Genomic DNA, 14,093 nt, shown 5'->3' with positions numbered 1-14,093 from the left:
AAACCACCTGAAACCCCTGTACCCAGATGGACAGACAGATAGACAGACAGATGGACAGCCAGGGGACAAAAACAGATATCAGTCTGAACCAAAAACAGGGCTAAACTAAGTAACAGTAAGGAATGAGCGGAATGCTAAGACTCATAAAGAAGACGGAGATAAAAGCCTTTTCCATACAAGAAAATGTTCCTCTCCCAGAGGCTTGTGGGAAATAGCTGATAGAGCCTAAACGAATGTATGAACAAGACCACGTTCACCATGACTCCACTCCTAACATTCAGAAAAAAAGAGAGGGAGAGAAAAAAACAAGAGGGAATGAGTGCATGTCTGTGTTGGGGGGTTGTTAGTGGTGATGGAGAGACCAGTGGTGGGGGTGGATGGAAGAGAGAGGTTGGGGGGGGTTCTTAACGATAAGAGAAAAATTCAGACCGGTCAAAGTTTCCCTTTTGCCAATCGTGCTCCTGATAAAGACAGCGCCTGCTTCAGTACTGATAGAAGGGCTATCTCTCACTCGCTCCCCCTCTCTCGCTCTCCCGGCAGTTAGTTTGTGAGGAAAAAGCCTATCACACTAACATCACTGTGCTGCCATCAACCAGCAACCACACAGCAATTAATATCGCTTCAATTACTGTTAAAGGGACAGGCTGGGACATGACGATAATGAAAACATCCTCAACTAGAAGAATTGAAACACGGGCACACGCACACTGATGGGCACACACAAGCACACATGCACAGCTTGAAAAGAAATATGAAAGATAGATCCTGTGGATCCTTACATTATTGAACCCATTGTAGACAACACAAGAGAAGAAAAATAAATAACAAAACAGCTATGATAAGAGAGAGGAAAAAAATAAAATTATGGCAATTGCTTGTTATCTTCTCTGGTCCATGTTTGTGCTCTAAGACATGTTTTTGTTACAAGTTGAATAAAATCCCATTGTCACGTTAATGGCTGCTTCTCCCAAACAACAGCCTGGACACAACACACCATCTACACAATAACACAGCAGCTTAAACACACTCACACTTACTTTACAAAACAGTAAAGTGTTGGGGGGTGCAACGGTACACGCATTCGTACTGAACCGTTCGGTACGGGGACCTCGCGTTTTGTCTGCACTGTGAACCCGAATGAATACATCAAAAATAAACAAATAAAAAGCACTAGGCATATAGGCTATGCCTTCGGATGCGCTGCATGCCTCTTGAGTAAATCTGAGCAGACATTTTTTTCAGGCTCTTCCATTAAAACAACTAGAGCCTATGCACACGCTGTAATCAAAATTCTCATCTTAATTGCCGCATTTCAAACTGTCCTTTTGTAAGGCGCAGCCGGGAACCAGCTCTGTACGATGGAGAGTGGTGGGGTCGATAAACCTGGAGGAAGATTCTCCATCATCATTTAAATCTTCCGTTTGGGAACATTTTGTCTTCCCAGTAGATTACAAAGGGGATGGACAGAGAGTATGTCACCACTGCTCAACGAGAATAGCCTATACAGCTGCCAACACCTCAAACATGCTGACGAATTTACGCCGACATCACCCCAGTATTCCTACCTGCGGAGCAAGACAGAAACTCAAAGAAACAACACGACTTCGTCTCCCCTCTGCATTCAAGCAGCCCTTCGCAGCTGACTGGGCCAGAGAAATGACTAGAGCGATAGGTATGTTCATAGCCATGGATATGCACCCATTCTCGGTGGTTGAGAAGAATAGGGAGTTTCAGCACCTCATGAAAGTGCTCGACCCACATTACAAACTTCCCCCTTACACCCATTTCAGCAAACAGCGAGTACCCGCTCTATATAAGCAAAGCTGAAGTTTTCAAAGAATTGGCTAACGCACCGCACCCTGTGTTGTGCTTACTACAGATGGATGAACCTCCAGGGCTACAGAGCTACTTCACAGTGACAGCCCATCACATTACCCTGGAGTGGGAAATGACAAGTACCATGCTACAGACACGCCCCCTTTATGAGTCACAAGTGCTCATATTTTTCTCTTTGTAAGAAAACGTAGCATAGGCCTATACAATGTCTGAGCCATGTTTACATATTGATTTCACACGCATATTGCACTTTATTCTATTGTTGTTGTTGATGAGTAATCGTGTGTTTTCATTTAAGGCCTTTCATCAGGCATTATGACTCATGATCATATATGGAATCAGGAATACCAATATTTTTCTCTATAAATGAAAATGAACTACAGTAACTGCTGGCATTTCATTTTCCCACTGTATAGAAACCCAACACAACCGTAACCCCAAAACAGCCAGGTACCGAACCACGGGTTGGTGAACCGTTACACCTCTAACCCTTAGTTAAGACGATATTATGACACAAAAACACATAACACATGCTCTAAACAACAAACAAGACAAAATAGTGAGCAAAACTAGACATGGATTCAGTCTCAGACCAGTCAGACAGACAGACAAACTGACTCACCTGGACCTCTCCAATGTAGCCCGTCTTCCTCCTCTTCCATCTCCTCCCCCTCTTCTTCAGTGTGAGTTGGACCTTTCTGTTCCTCATCCTCATCATCAGGTGCACCAAGGCAGTCATGTGTCCTTGGCTCTGTTTAAAGAAGAAGTCATTAGAATAATGAGACATCCACACAAACAACAGGGTTGGTGTATAATATCATACTAGAGACATTATAAAAATAAAGACAATTCATAAGAGGCTAGATGTCCATCCAGAGGCTACAGTATTTATACATTTTCCTCTTCATTGATTTCATCTGTGTGTGTGTGTGTGTGTGTGTGTGTGTGTGTGTGTGTGTATGAAATGTCACTTCAAAACAAGTGAGTGTGTGCGTGTGTACATTGCATCTACCCCATACAGACTTTCCTCGTCAGTAGCGGTTCCTGTCTGTTGATCAAAGCCCTCAGAATAAAGCTTCCATAGCTGTGTAACACAACACCTCAGTATGGAGATGGACCACAGAGAGAAAACCTCATTAGACACCATGTCTAGTGATCTCTCCCTCTCTTTCTCTGTTTCTCTCTGTCTCATAAAGGCAAATCACCTTCAACAAAGACACAGACAGACACAATATACACTCTAATCACTGCCATCAATATCCCTGTCTGTCTTTGATGAAGGTGACTACTGAATCGCTCCCTCTGATCGAAGTGATCACTGTATGGGGAGAACTCAACCTCCTCTTTGACTTTGGTATCATACACTTTACTTCCAGAGTGTTCCTACCTGGCCAAATGGGTTGATTATTAGCCAACAGCTTAATCAGAGGGACTCTCCCTCCCGCCCCTGCCCCCTCCCCATCACCCCACCCCGATAACACCTCAGTCGTGTGCACAAAGGGTATGTTTACCATTGCATTCCCGCTCAGATAAACAGCGATAGCTCTCGATCGATACCAGCCATAAACGTCAGCCCACGTGACGCCGAGATGCTGTTATTAATGTAACAGTTGGAGATTAGATCTGCATCGTCAAATAAATCAACCATCAACACCCACCACGTCCACCTCTCCATTCCACCCCATATATTCACACACACTCAGCCTTTCCCAGCATATCAGACCCCCCTCCCCCACACACACACACACACTACCAATCCTCCCACCCTGCCTAAACAGTCCCGTTATTTTCAGCTATAAATCACATTGAATGGCACATTGATTTTATCCTGCAGCGCTCAGCTGGGGGAGAGGAGCTGGAACCACAGTTATTGCGTTTAATATTATCTCCCATATCATCTGAGTCGAGGAGGAGTCAACAGAGACTTTTCTGCCGCCCCCTCTCTCCCTCACTCTCTACCACTACCCCCCTCCCTTCTCTGCCCCCCACCCCATCTCCTCTCCTCTACCCCCACCCAACCGAGACAGCCTCCATCAATCTGATAAGCAGAACTTCCCGTCACACCTGCAGGGCAAAGTCACCCAACAACCTGAACTTCTACACACAGACTCCTCTTTGTCCTCCCCAACTTCTTATTCATTCTGCATCTCCCTCCCTACTGCGTTGTTGTCTGCTCTGAACTCCACCAGTTCCCTTAGAGACAAAAACAGGGATGCTACTTGAGCGCAAAGGCCCTAAGAAAAGAGACAGATATTTGGAGCAGTAGTGTTGGCCTCTCACTCACCAGTTTTTGACTACTATATTTTGATAAGCCTAATGTCTCAGACAAGGGTTCTTGTTTCAGTTAGTTTCTGCATTCACCTGTAGACCATAGACCACATCAGACGCAGAGATTAAAGGAACATTGAAAGGAAGCAAAGTCACACCATGACAGAGAGAGATGGATTGAGCAGATGAGTGGTGTGTGTGTGTGTGTGTGTGTTCATTTTACTGTGTGAATTAATATATTTGTTTTCTGGCTAGAAGATGAACACAGAACGGGTCCTGTTACTGGTAGAATGTGTTTTTCTCTCAAAGTTATCAGGTGGTTATCGCCTCTGTTTCTCTCTCCCAGATGGTAGATAAGGGACCTTGCCTTTATTAGCCAGTGCTGGCCTGATAAAGACCTGGTATTGATCCCAGGTTGAAAGAGCAGGTTCGTCAAACACGGTTGATTTACAGAGAGATGATAATGGCAGCACTGGGCAACTGAGGAACCCCAGGGAGAGAGAGTTAAATCAACAAGGTGACGTGTCGCTTTTCTCCATTCAGTTGCGGGGAAGAAGACAAAGACGAGAGAAAAACAGAAAACACACAAAATTACACACTATTTGCCTCTGAAATGTAATCAACATTTTATTCTTAGCCCACACACACAATCACATTTAATTCTCTCATCCTCACCTGAAGTATACAAGCTGAAGGCGACACACACACACACACACACACACACACACACACACACACACACACACACACACACACACACACACACACACACACAAAATGGGTAATCTCCAATGTAGTCTTGATTAACACCTGACAGAATGTACATGGGTTTATCAAACCAAGCCAACGAACAGACGCTTATCACTCCAGCCCCAAATTTCACAAGAGCAGGAATTTTTATGATTGAAATAAGAAATACAGAAATATTGAATAACTCAAAATAATATTTCTCCAAACTCCACTATCACAGGATAAGTGGAAAATCTGAGGAAAAGATGTGGGGCCAAGCAGTGATGCCAAGATCTGGTCAAAAGGAAACCTTGGTCGATGCTTTCGACATATGGTCATGTGAAATTATATTTTTAAACATTCATTTATGGTGTGTACCTATTCTGTACAGTTTAAGTTAACAATTAACAAGTAGTGAGATATTGAGATATGATGAATTTATGAGTTTAGTGGTTACATAGGACTGGCAGTTGATTTGAGAGCGTTTATAACTTATAACCCAGGAACCACAGAATGTATATTTTAACGTACAACTAATCAAGAAATTATAAATAGGGTGAATCATTGAAATCATCAATCCAAATATGAAATAATCCTTGAGTCAACATAACAATTAGGCCTTAGTCTTACCTACAGTAGTGAAGAAAGACAAGTATAAAATGAATTACTAGTACAAAATGACTGACAACGAGACTGAGACGATGCTATCAATCTCCAAGATCATGGTGCCATAACAGAAGTCTAACTGTTGTATTAACCAACTGACATGACGAGCTCACCACAGAAAGCTTCACAGAATGAAACAGGACACTTTCCAAAAAGTGTTGATGCCCTGGAGGAGAATGGAAAGCGGTATTTAAGAGGGGAACCAGGGAGCTGGCACTGGCACTAGAATTTGAGGGGCATATGTTTGGGAACACTGGCACAGAGCCATGACGTTCACAGCATCTGAGCTTACCAGCTCAGAGATATGAGCTAAGACGACACCAGGCAGTCCCTGAGTTCTGTTGCATGGTTAGGCCATCATTGTAAATAAGAATGTGTTCTTAACTGACTAGCCTAGCTAAATAAAGGTAAATAAATGTAAAAAATTCAAATGAATTAGGGTATGGATTCCTTCACCTGATGTTATTGGGCTGTGGGTTAGTGGTTGATGCCTTCACATAAATGAGTAAAGATTTTCAAGAGAACAACTGTATGTTTCTCAGTGCTACCCCAGGCTGAGAGAGCGCATATTCATTGTACAGGGGGGTAAACATAGATGGGAGAGCTCACCTTCATTGAACAGGGGGGTGAACAGAGGTGGGAGAGCTCACCTTCAATGTACAGGGGGGTATATGGTGGTGGACTGGAGCTGTCACATTCTGCTGAGTCCTCTGGGTCCGAGGCTCCACACTCATCGCCTGATAGGCTGACGTCATCAGGTGTGTTGTCCTCGTCACCTTCCAGGTCCCCAGTAGAACCTTCCAGAAGAAACAAGAGGGAGCATTTAATTAAATTGAACATTTTTACTCATTTATGTGAAGGCATCAACCACTAACCCACAGCATAATAACATCAGGTGAAGAAATCCATACCCTAATTCATTTTTTAATTTTTAATTTAACCTTTATTTAACTACGCTAGTCAGTTAAGAACAAATTCTTATTTACAATGATGGCCTACCCCAGCCAATGCTGGGCCAATTGTGCGCTACCCTATGGGACTCCCAATCACGGCCGGATGTGATACAGCCTGGATTCAAACCAGGGACTGTAGTGACGCCTCTTGCACTGAGATGCAGTGCCTTAGACCGCTGTGCCACTCAGGAGCCCGAAATTCATGACGATAGATTTATCAATTTGAATTGAATAAAATGACAATAGAATATTGTGCTGTCACTATCCAGTAGAGATTACTGAACAGAAAGCTCTGAAGTTATTTCATTTTACATTTCATGTCCCTTGTAAAATTGGTCTCGTAGAATTAGGTGTGGCCCCAGAAAATTAAGGATATCAAATTCTGCGCAATAGATTGAATGTGTGGGGAAAATGTTGCCATTCCCTGAACACAACACTGATAATACATTTTATATTTGGTACATTAAAGGGGTTTTAATACTGTCATAAAATGATTAACTCACATCACACCTGACATTGCATTTCTATAATCCCTGCTGACTACTCACGATTACACTGCTGGGCTATTTTAGACCGGTGAGGATAGCCTAAATTAACGCTATGATAATAGAGATTTTGAATATTATGTTTTTAAATAATTAAAATGAATTCATATGCATTATATTAATTGTCATTCAGACTAAATAAAACAAAGGATGAAAACACAAAACCTCAGACCCTGTCCCCTTCATCACTTTGCTGCTCTTCATTGTCTCGTTCTATTGGTACGGGTCGGGAATATACATAGAAAGACGTTCTCATTCTTATTTCTAATGGGTGCAGCTCTCTCCTCAGTGTTTGAGAAACACACAGAAAAGGTTCTACATGAGACCCCTCTAATATAAAAAAAGCCCACCAGTATTTCAAATCACATTGGATGACACAACTCTCTGTAGACATAACTTCACAGCCTATTCCCATGAGAACACTGACAGATTATAAATTAATCCACGGACCTATTCCATAAAGAGGATTAGGAACTGTCAAGTCAGTGTAAATGGTTAACATTCTACTGATTACCATGGGAGAAAAAACCAAACAAATGCATACACAAGGCATTACAATTAAGTATTGGGGCACAACGCATCATTTTAAACAAGTACATTTTAGTCAAATTAATGCTGCATATTAAAATGGGATTTTACCCCATAGTTTGTAAATTAATTTCCATGAGGTTGTGATGAGCGAAGTGGGATTGTTCCAAGCTAAAGCCGTGACCGGGGGCGTATATATTTACACTCATAGAACAAAGAGCCCTATAATCTATACAAAGCACACAACAATATCCGTGAATAAAGAGTCTTGTAGAAAAAGGAAAAAGCTATTTTTCTAATTCTGTTAATTTCACTTCCAAGCAATTAAAACGAGGCGGAGATAATGCTTGGAAACAATTGCTGCCTGACAAAAGTGTTTCTGTCTTTGTAAATTAAACATCTTTAGGCTAATTTCACTGTAATGGTTCACTGTAATTTCAGATAAAATTAACACAGTTAGATTTGAACATTAACAAAATAAATAGAGGAAAGGAAAAAAGATGGATCCCGAACACAATATTTTTTGAATTATGTGGCTCGAGCTTTGGTTGATATAATTTTCAGTATCTGTGAGAACATTTTCATACAATTAATTTTCCTTTAATCATAATTGTACAAAGAGACTTCTCTGTATAAAATTCCAATTATATTTCGTGTTTAAAATGTAAGTTTGAATTATGATTTCTTTCCTCATTACTGTTCTGGTTTAATGAATCAATCGCCGCATCACTGCTTTCAGACATCAAATGGTGTGGAAAAAGTTTTAACTTTGGCCTCTTTTATCTACTAAGAAATACTATATTTTTCTCTCTTCAGGATAGTTGGAAGAAAGGATAGTACAGGCTACTTGATAAGCATTGTACCATCCAACTTTATTTGCACTTTTCAAAGTTATAACCACTAATTATAACTTTAAAACTCATTAAATAAATGGATATCAGAATTTGACTGAACAAATCAAAGAATGGGATAAATAAATGACTTTGCTAAACAATCTAATTAGGTACATTACCTAACTGAAAAACAACCCAGGAATGTATCACACAGAGTTGTTCACAGAGTTGTAGCTTAGTATGATTTGAGGAGCAAGTGTCCGGAATATCAATCCAAAAAGTATTGAACCACTGAATACCTGCATGTGAGAGACAGGTAGTATGACCTGCACTGATGCCATAAGCCAGATTCTGAAATAAGTCTCAAGCCAGTCATGTGTTCTTTCTCACAGAGACACACACAAATACTAGCCTGCATGCATCTGTGACACAGAAGTTGGTAATCTTAAGGACATGAGTGAAAAAGAGAGCGAGAAGGGGAAAGAACTCAGAGCAGCCTCTAACTCTATCTGCCACTCTAAGGCAGCACAGAACAAAGTGTTGAGCTGATGAAGGCAGAGGAGATACTGCTTTATTAACTCGCCGTCCACATCAAACCAGTGTGCTCAGCAGCGGTGATTAAACACAGAGACAACACATCAAACCTGCATGCTCAACAAGCCTGATTAAACAGCCGCCACCCCTCGCCAGCTCTTACATTAATAACCATCTTACAAAACAGTAAAACTAGAAGAGAAGCGCTACTTGTATCAGACAATCAGAGATTTGTGAGAAAGAAGAAAACCTTAAAGGAGGATATTTAGAGTAAGAGAGGCCCCTTTGGTATGTACTCTTGAGGAGGGAACTGGGCTACCTGACTGACTCACATGCTGAAGAGGAGCCTCTTATTGATCAGATTAAAGGGAATAACGAACCAAACATTATGTGAACTTCTGTTCTATGTCTTCCCAGCTTGAACCCCTAGAGGGTTCAAAGCCCATTTCAATGATCAGAATTCAGCTTTTGTTATACTGTGCAAAGAATTCAGTCCATGCGATCAGATTGATTTCTCTAATTTGATGTCTAGCATCAACAACAAAAAATGGTCTATGATCCGAGGCAATGATGACTTCATTGATTTCTCCGAAAATGTTCAAAAATCTAGCAAAACATATAAATTTTTCAACACCTGTGAAATCCTGGTGACGTTATTGATTCCTCTGCAGATCTCCAAATATCCTGCAATGATGGTTAAGTACTCTACTGACCGACAGATGACAGACCAGGGTGCAGTGAAGTGACGGGTGCCAGAGGTGCCACGTGACTGATGTCACCACAGTCCCTGACATAGCCGATAAGCCTGAGGACTCTCACTGCCCTGCCAGCTGATGAGTGGCAGGGACTCACTGTGGTCTGGCTGCAGACAGACAGGTGTAGAGAGTTAGAGCAATGGATAGGGGCCGGCACACCACTCTAACTGGGTTCAGAATGATCATACCACTCCTTGGCTCCCTCAACAGCCAGTGGGCAGTCACACACTCTACAATGCTTGTACATGGGCATACATGGGAAATAAGTATGGTTGGTACACTACCTACCTTTCTTTCATAAACACACATTTTATGTAGAATGTTGGGGTTGTGGAACAGAAAATAAGTCATCCACATTTTAGTGGCTGAATCTCATGTCATAGAAGACATAGCTGCTAGACTAATAAAGTAAATATGAAAAGAACAGAAAGGCCCGCACACTGAATATGCTAGTGGGCATAGTGGGTGTGAATACAATACAAAACATGGCTATACAAAAGCACTTTAAGGCATATTCGATCATCAGAGGTACATGTAGGTATCAAGGATTAAATATACAAATCGGGCCGAGTTGTAACCTAGACAACAGTAAGATAACATTACATTGAAAACTGTTAGAATATCCGCCCACAAGACCATCACGCGCAGGACGTGTGGTGTCGTAGATACAATTACACATGACCTACTTCAAAACAACTTGTGTACCTCTGATATTCTGGTATCCATGATTAGGGCACATAGCCATTATAGAAAATATATAAAAAGTGTACTGATATACAATATGACCAGACCTGGATGGCAAGACATATCACAACACAATATATTTATGTAAGAATTGGTCTGATGTTGTGACGAGCCTCATTTTATTCCCTCACTTTATAAATCAGTAGCATATCTGTGAGCAGTACTCTGTCACACAACTGTTAAATACAACCAGACTAAAAACAGCCAGACAGTCGTAAAATATATGCAGACAGATATGAGAGTTATAGCCTGCAACTAAGTAGAAAAATATATCTGCATAAAACGTCTCAACACCATCAGTGAAATCATATGAATGAGCGATTACAATATTTATGATAATGAGTGTGATTATAATATGATGATAATGTGTGGTAATGATATTTATATGCACAGGGCATTGGAGCACTTCAAACAGGCCCCGCCTGATCCCGAATGTGGACGTGACAGCAGGACGTCAAACATCAAACAGTCAAATCCCCGGACAGAGCAATGAGGTACAGAAGCTTTGACAAACACTCCCCCATTTTCCTTTACACCTCCCTAAACTAAATCTCTCTCCCACTTTCTCTCTATCCCTCACTCTCTTTTCCCTTTACTACATCCCTCTCTTCGTCCTATAATCATCATCCCTCTATTTATCCCCTTTTCACCCTGCCATCTCCCTTTTATAGTCGTGCTCTCCCTCTTTCTTCCTCTCCCTTCCTCCCTCTCTACCCCCCCCTTCCCTCTCGCTCTGAAAAAAACGCTGTGACTGGGAGCGTCACTCTGTGCGGATAGCTGGGAGCCGTTCTCGGTTATCGGCTCCTGCAGACTCTCTCTGCTGGTCTGATCTGTCTCCTCTTCATTAAGCAAATACGCCGACGTGGAAATGAAAACATAATAGCTATTTGATTTCCAGCGAGATATTTTGCATATTGGTTCGGAGCTGATAGTGGAATTTCATCAAGTCTGTTTTTTTTTCATGCTTTAAAAACTGAATTACTGAGCTGGGCGGCTTCAGCAGGATTTCTTTACATTGCTGGGAAGAGCAAAAAAAAAAGAGTCCCCAGGAAGACTACTTAAACGATTAAATATCCCCCATTCCCCTTTTGATAACACAGAAGAAATTTAAAGAATTCACAGTGCTTTAGGTTCACTATACAAATCAGAGATAGGACAGAGAAAATTAACTCCTTAATGAGTAGGAGCTGTCTCCCTGATAATGGTCCAGGGGAGATGACAGGGTGGGACACGATGGGAAGACTGAACCCACAGAAAGAGAAGGGGAAGAGGGAAGGAAAATAGGAAGTAGTCAATAACATGGAGGAGGGGGGGATCAGCTTCCCCCTGCCTGGAAATTGCTCTGTGGGCCATGAGAGGGCAGGTGTGATGGTAGATAGCGATAGCACCATAGTTACCCACTGCCCAGCATCGCCATAGTGATGGATGGTCCAGTGCAGGTGTATCCTTCATAGGCCCATGAGAGAAAAACTACCCTTGCAAGGGGAGATCAGCAAAACCTCTTCACACCAATCTATCAGATAACCCCACCTCTCAAGAGGATATTTCTGCTGGACAAAAATATATCTTCCTCTTGTTTTCCATGTTGGAACATGGTGTTTTTAGCCCTGATAGAGTCAAACTGTCTATGAACTTAACACAGACACTGATACACACTATACAGCATTACATTCACAATGGCATTCTGACTTTTTCATCGAGCTACACTACACACTAACACAGAATTTTCGGCAAGATTCTTTTGAGTCGATATTGTGTGACACTTTATGGGCAGCAGGGGGGAAGCAAGTTGTTTAAGACACTCATTATACCAACTACCCCTTATACCTTGAGATATATTCCCCCACATCAATGGCATCAAACTGGCATTGTGTGCACCAAGGCACAATGACGAAATATCCTGTGATGGCAAGGAAATTACATAAGATTTGATCACCTATGTTTGGGTGTAGAATACAGATCATTATCAGAGGATTTGCATTTGTCAATCAACTTCACACGGCTTCAATTCAACAGGTTCCTGGTATGTAACATATTCAAGAACATAGCAACATCTAGCTTTGTGACCTAGCAATGACCTGGTGACATCTCAACTAGAGGTCAACCGATTAATCGGAATGGCCGATTAATTGGGGCCGATTTCAAGTTTTCATAACAATCGGAAATCAGTGTTTTTGGACACCGTTTAACCCCAAAAATTTTTTACACCTTTATTTAATCTTTATTTAACTAGGCAAGTCAGTTAAGAACACATTCTTATTTTCAATGACGGCTTAGGAACGGTGGGTTAACTGCCTTGTTCAGGGGCAGAACGACAGATTTTCACCTTGTCAGCTCGGGGGACCCAATCACGCTAGTCCAACACAATAACGACCTGTCTCTCTCTCGTTGCACTCCACAAGGAGTTACGTAAATGCAGTAAACCAAGGTAAGTTGCTAGCTAGCATTAAACTTATCTTATAAAAAAAACTATCAATCATAATCACTAGTTAACTACACATGGTTGATGATATTACTAGATATTATCTAGCGTGTCCTGCGTTGCATATAATCTGACTGAGCATACAAGTATCTGACTGAGCGGTGGTAGGCAGAAGCAGGCGCGTAAACATTCATTCAAACAGCACTTTCGTGCGTTTTGCCAGCAGCTCTTCATGGTGCGTCAAGCATTGCGCTGTTTATGACTTCAAGCCTATCAACTCCCGAGATGAGGCTTGTGTAACTGAAGAGAAATGGCTAGCTAGTTAGCGCGCGCTAATTGCCATTGTGTTGCTGGTTCGAGCCCAGGGAGGAGCGAGGAGAGGGACAGAAGCTACACTGTTACACTGGCAATACTAAAGTGCCTATAAGAACATCCAATAGTCAAAGGTTAATGAAATACAAATGGTATAGAGGGAAATAGTCCTATAATTCCTATAATAACTACAACCTAAAACTTCTTACCTGGGAATATTGAAGACTCATGTTAAAAGGAACCACCATATGTTCTCATGTTCTGAGCAAGGAATTTAAAAGTGGCACATATTGCACTTTTACTTTCTTCTCCAACACTTTGCTTTTGCATTATTTAAACCAAATTGAACACGTTTCATTATTTACTTGAGGCTAAATTGATTTTATTGATGTATTATATTAAGTTAAAATAAGTGTTCATTCAGTATTGTTGTAATTGTCATTATTACAAATAAATAAATAAATACAAATTTATGGTCCTCCAATAATCGGTATCGGTATTGAAAAATCATAATCGGTCGATCTCTAATCTCAACCATACAGGGTTTTCATTTCTTTGACTGTCCTTGTTCATCTACTTATAATAACAATAACTGGTGAAACATTAACAGTCATCAAAACAGCAACATCTAACAGTAATGTTCAACAGGTTTAAATGTGGATTAGAAATTACATTGTATTGTCATAATGAGGTTTTTATATTGCCAGTGCAGCATATGCTCCCTCTCTAGGACATGTTGAATAATGTCCCTTCCCTCCCTAGACACACATCACAACGGTTCCTACTTGGCACCTCATCAAACACTCTCCTGGTGAAAGATGGTCATTATTATCAAGACCATGATCAAACCAAATTAAATGTATTTGTCACATGCGCCGAATACAACAGGTGTAGACTTTACCGTGAAATGCTTACATACGAGCCCTTTCCCAACAATGTTGGGACTCTCTGAGGTCATTAAAGATTCC

The 14,093-nt window shown here is 41.3% G+C and overlaps 1 protein-coding gene across 2 annotated transcripts in view; it reads right to left on the bottom strand.

Moving 5' to 3' along the window:
* The window catches only part of LOC112252309 (zinc finger protein ZFPM1), a 103,677-nt gene that overhangs the window by 47,812 nt on the left and 41,772 nt on the right, over positions 1-14,093 (bottom strand). For both annotated transcript variants that reach the window (XM_024423428.2, XM_024423429.2), the window contains exons 2-3: positions 6,150-6,296; positions 2,459-2,587 (exon numbers count right to left, since the gene is read on the bottom strand). In XM_024423428.2, coding sequence (XP_024279196.1) covers positions 2,459-2,587; positions 6,150-6,296 — 276 coding nt within the window. The remainder of the gene's footprint in view (positions 1-2,458; positions 2,588-6,149; positions 6,297-14,093) is intronic.

The sequence above is a fragment of the Oncorhynchus tshawytscha genome, linkage group LG06, assembly GCF_018296145.1.
Source record: "Oncorhynchus tshawytscha isolate Ot180627B linkage group LG06, Otsh_v2.0, whole genome shotgun sequence".
NCBI lineage: Eukaryota > Metazoa > Chordata > Actinopteri > Salmoniformes > Salmonidae > Oncorhynchus > Oncorhynchus tshawytscha.
This window is presented reverse-complemented; position numbering and strand designations above follow the sequence as displayed.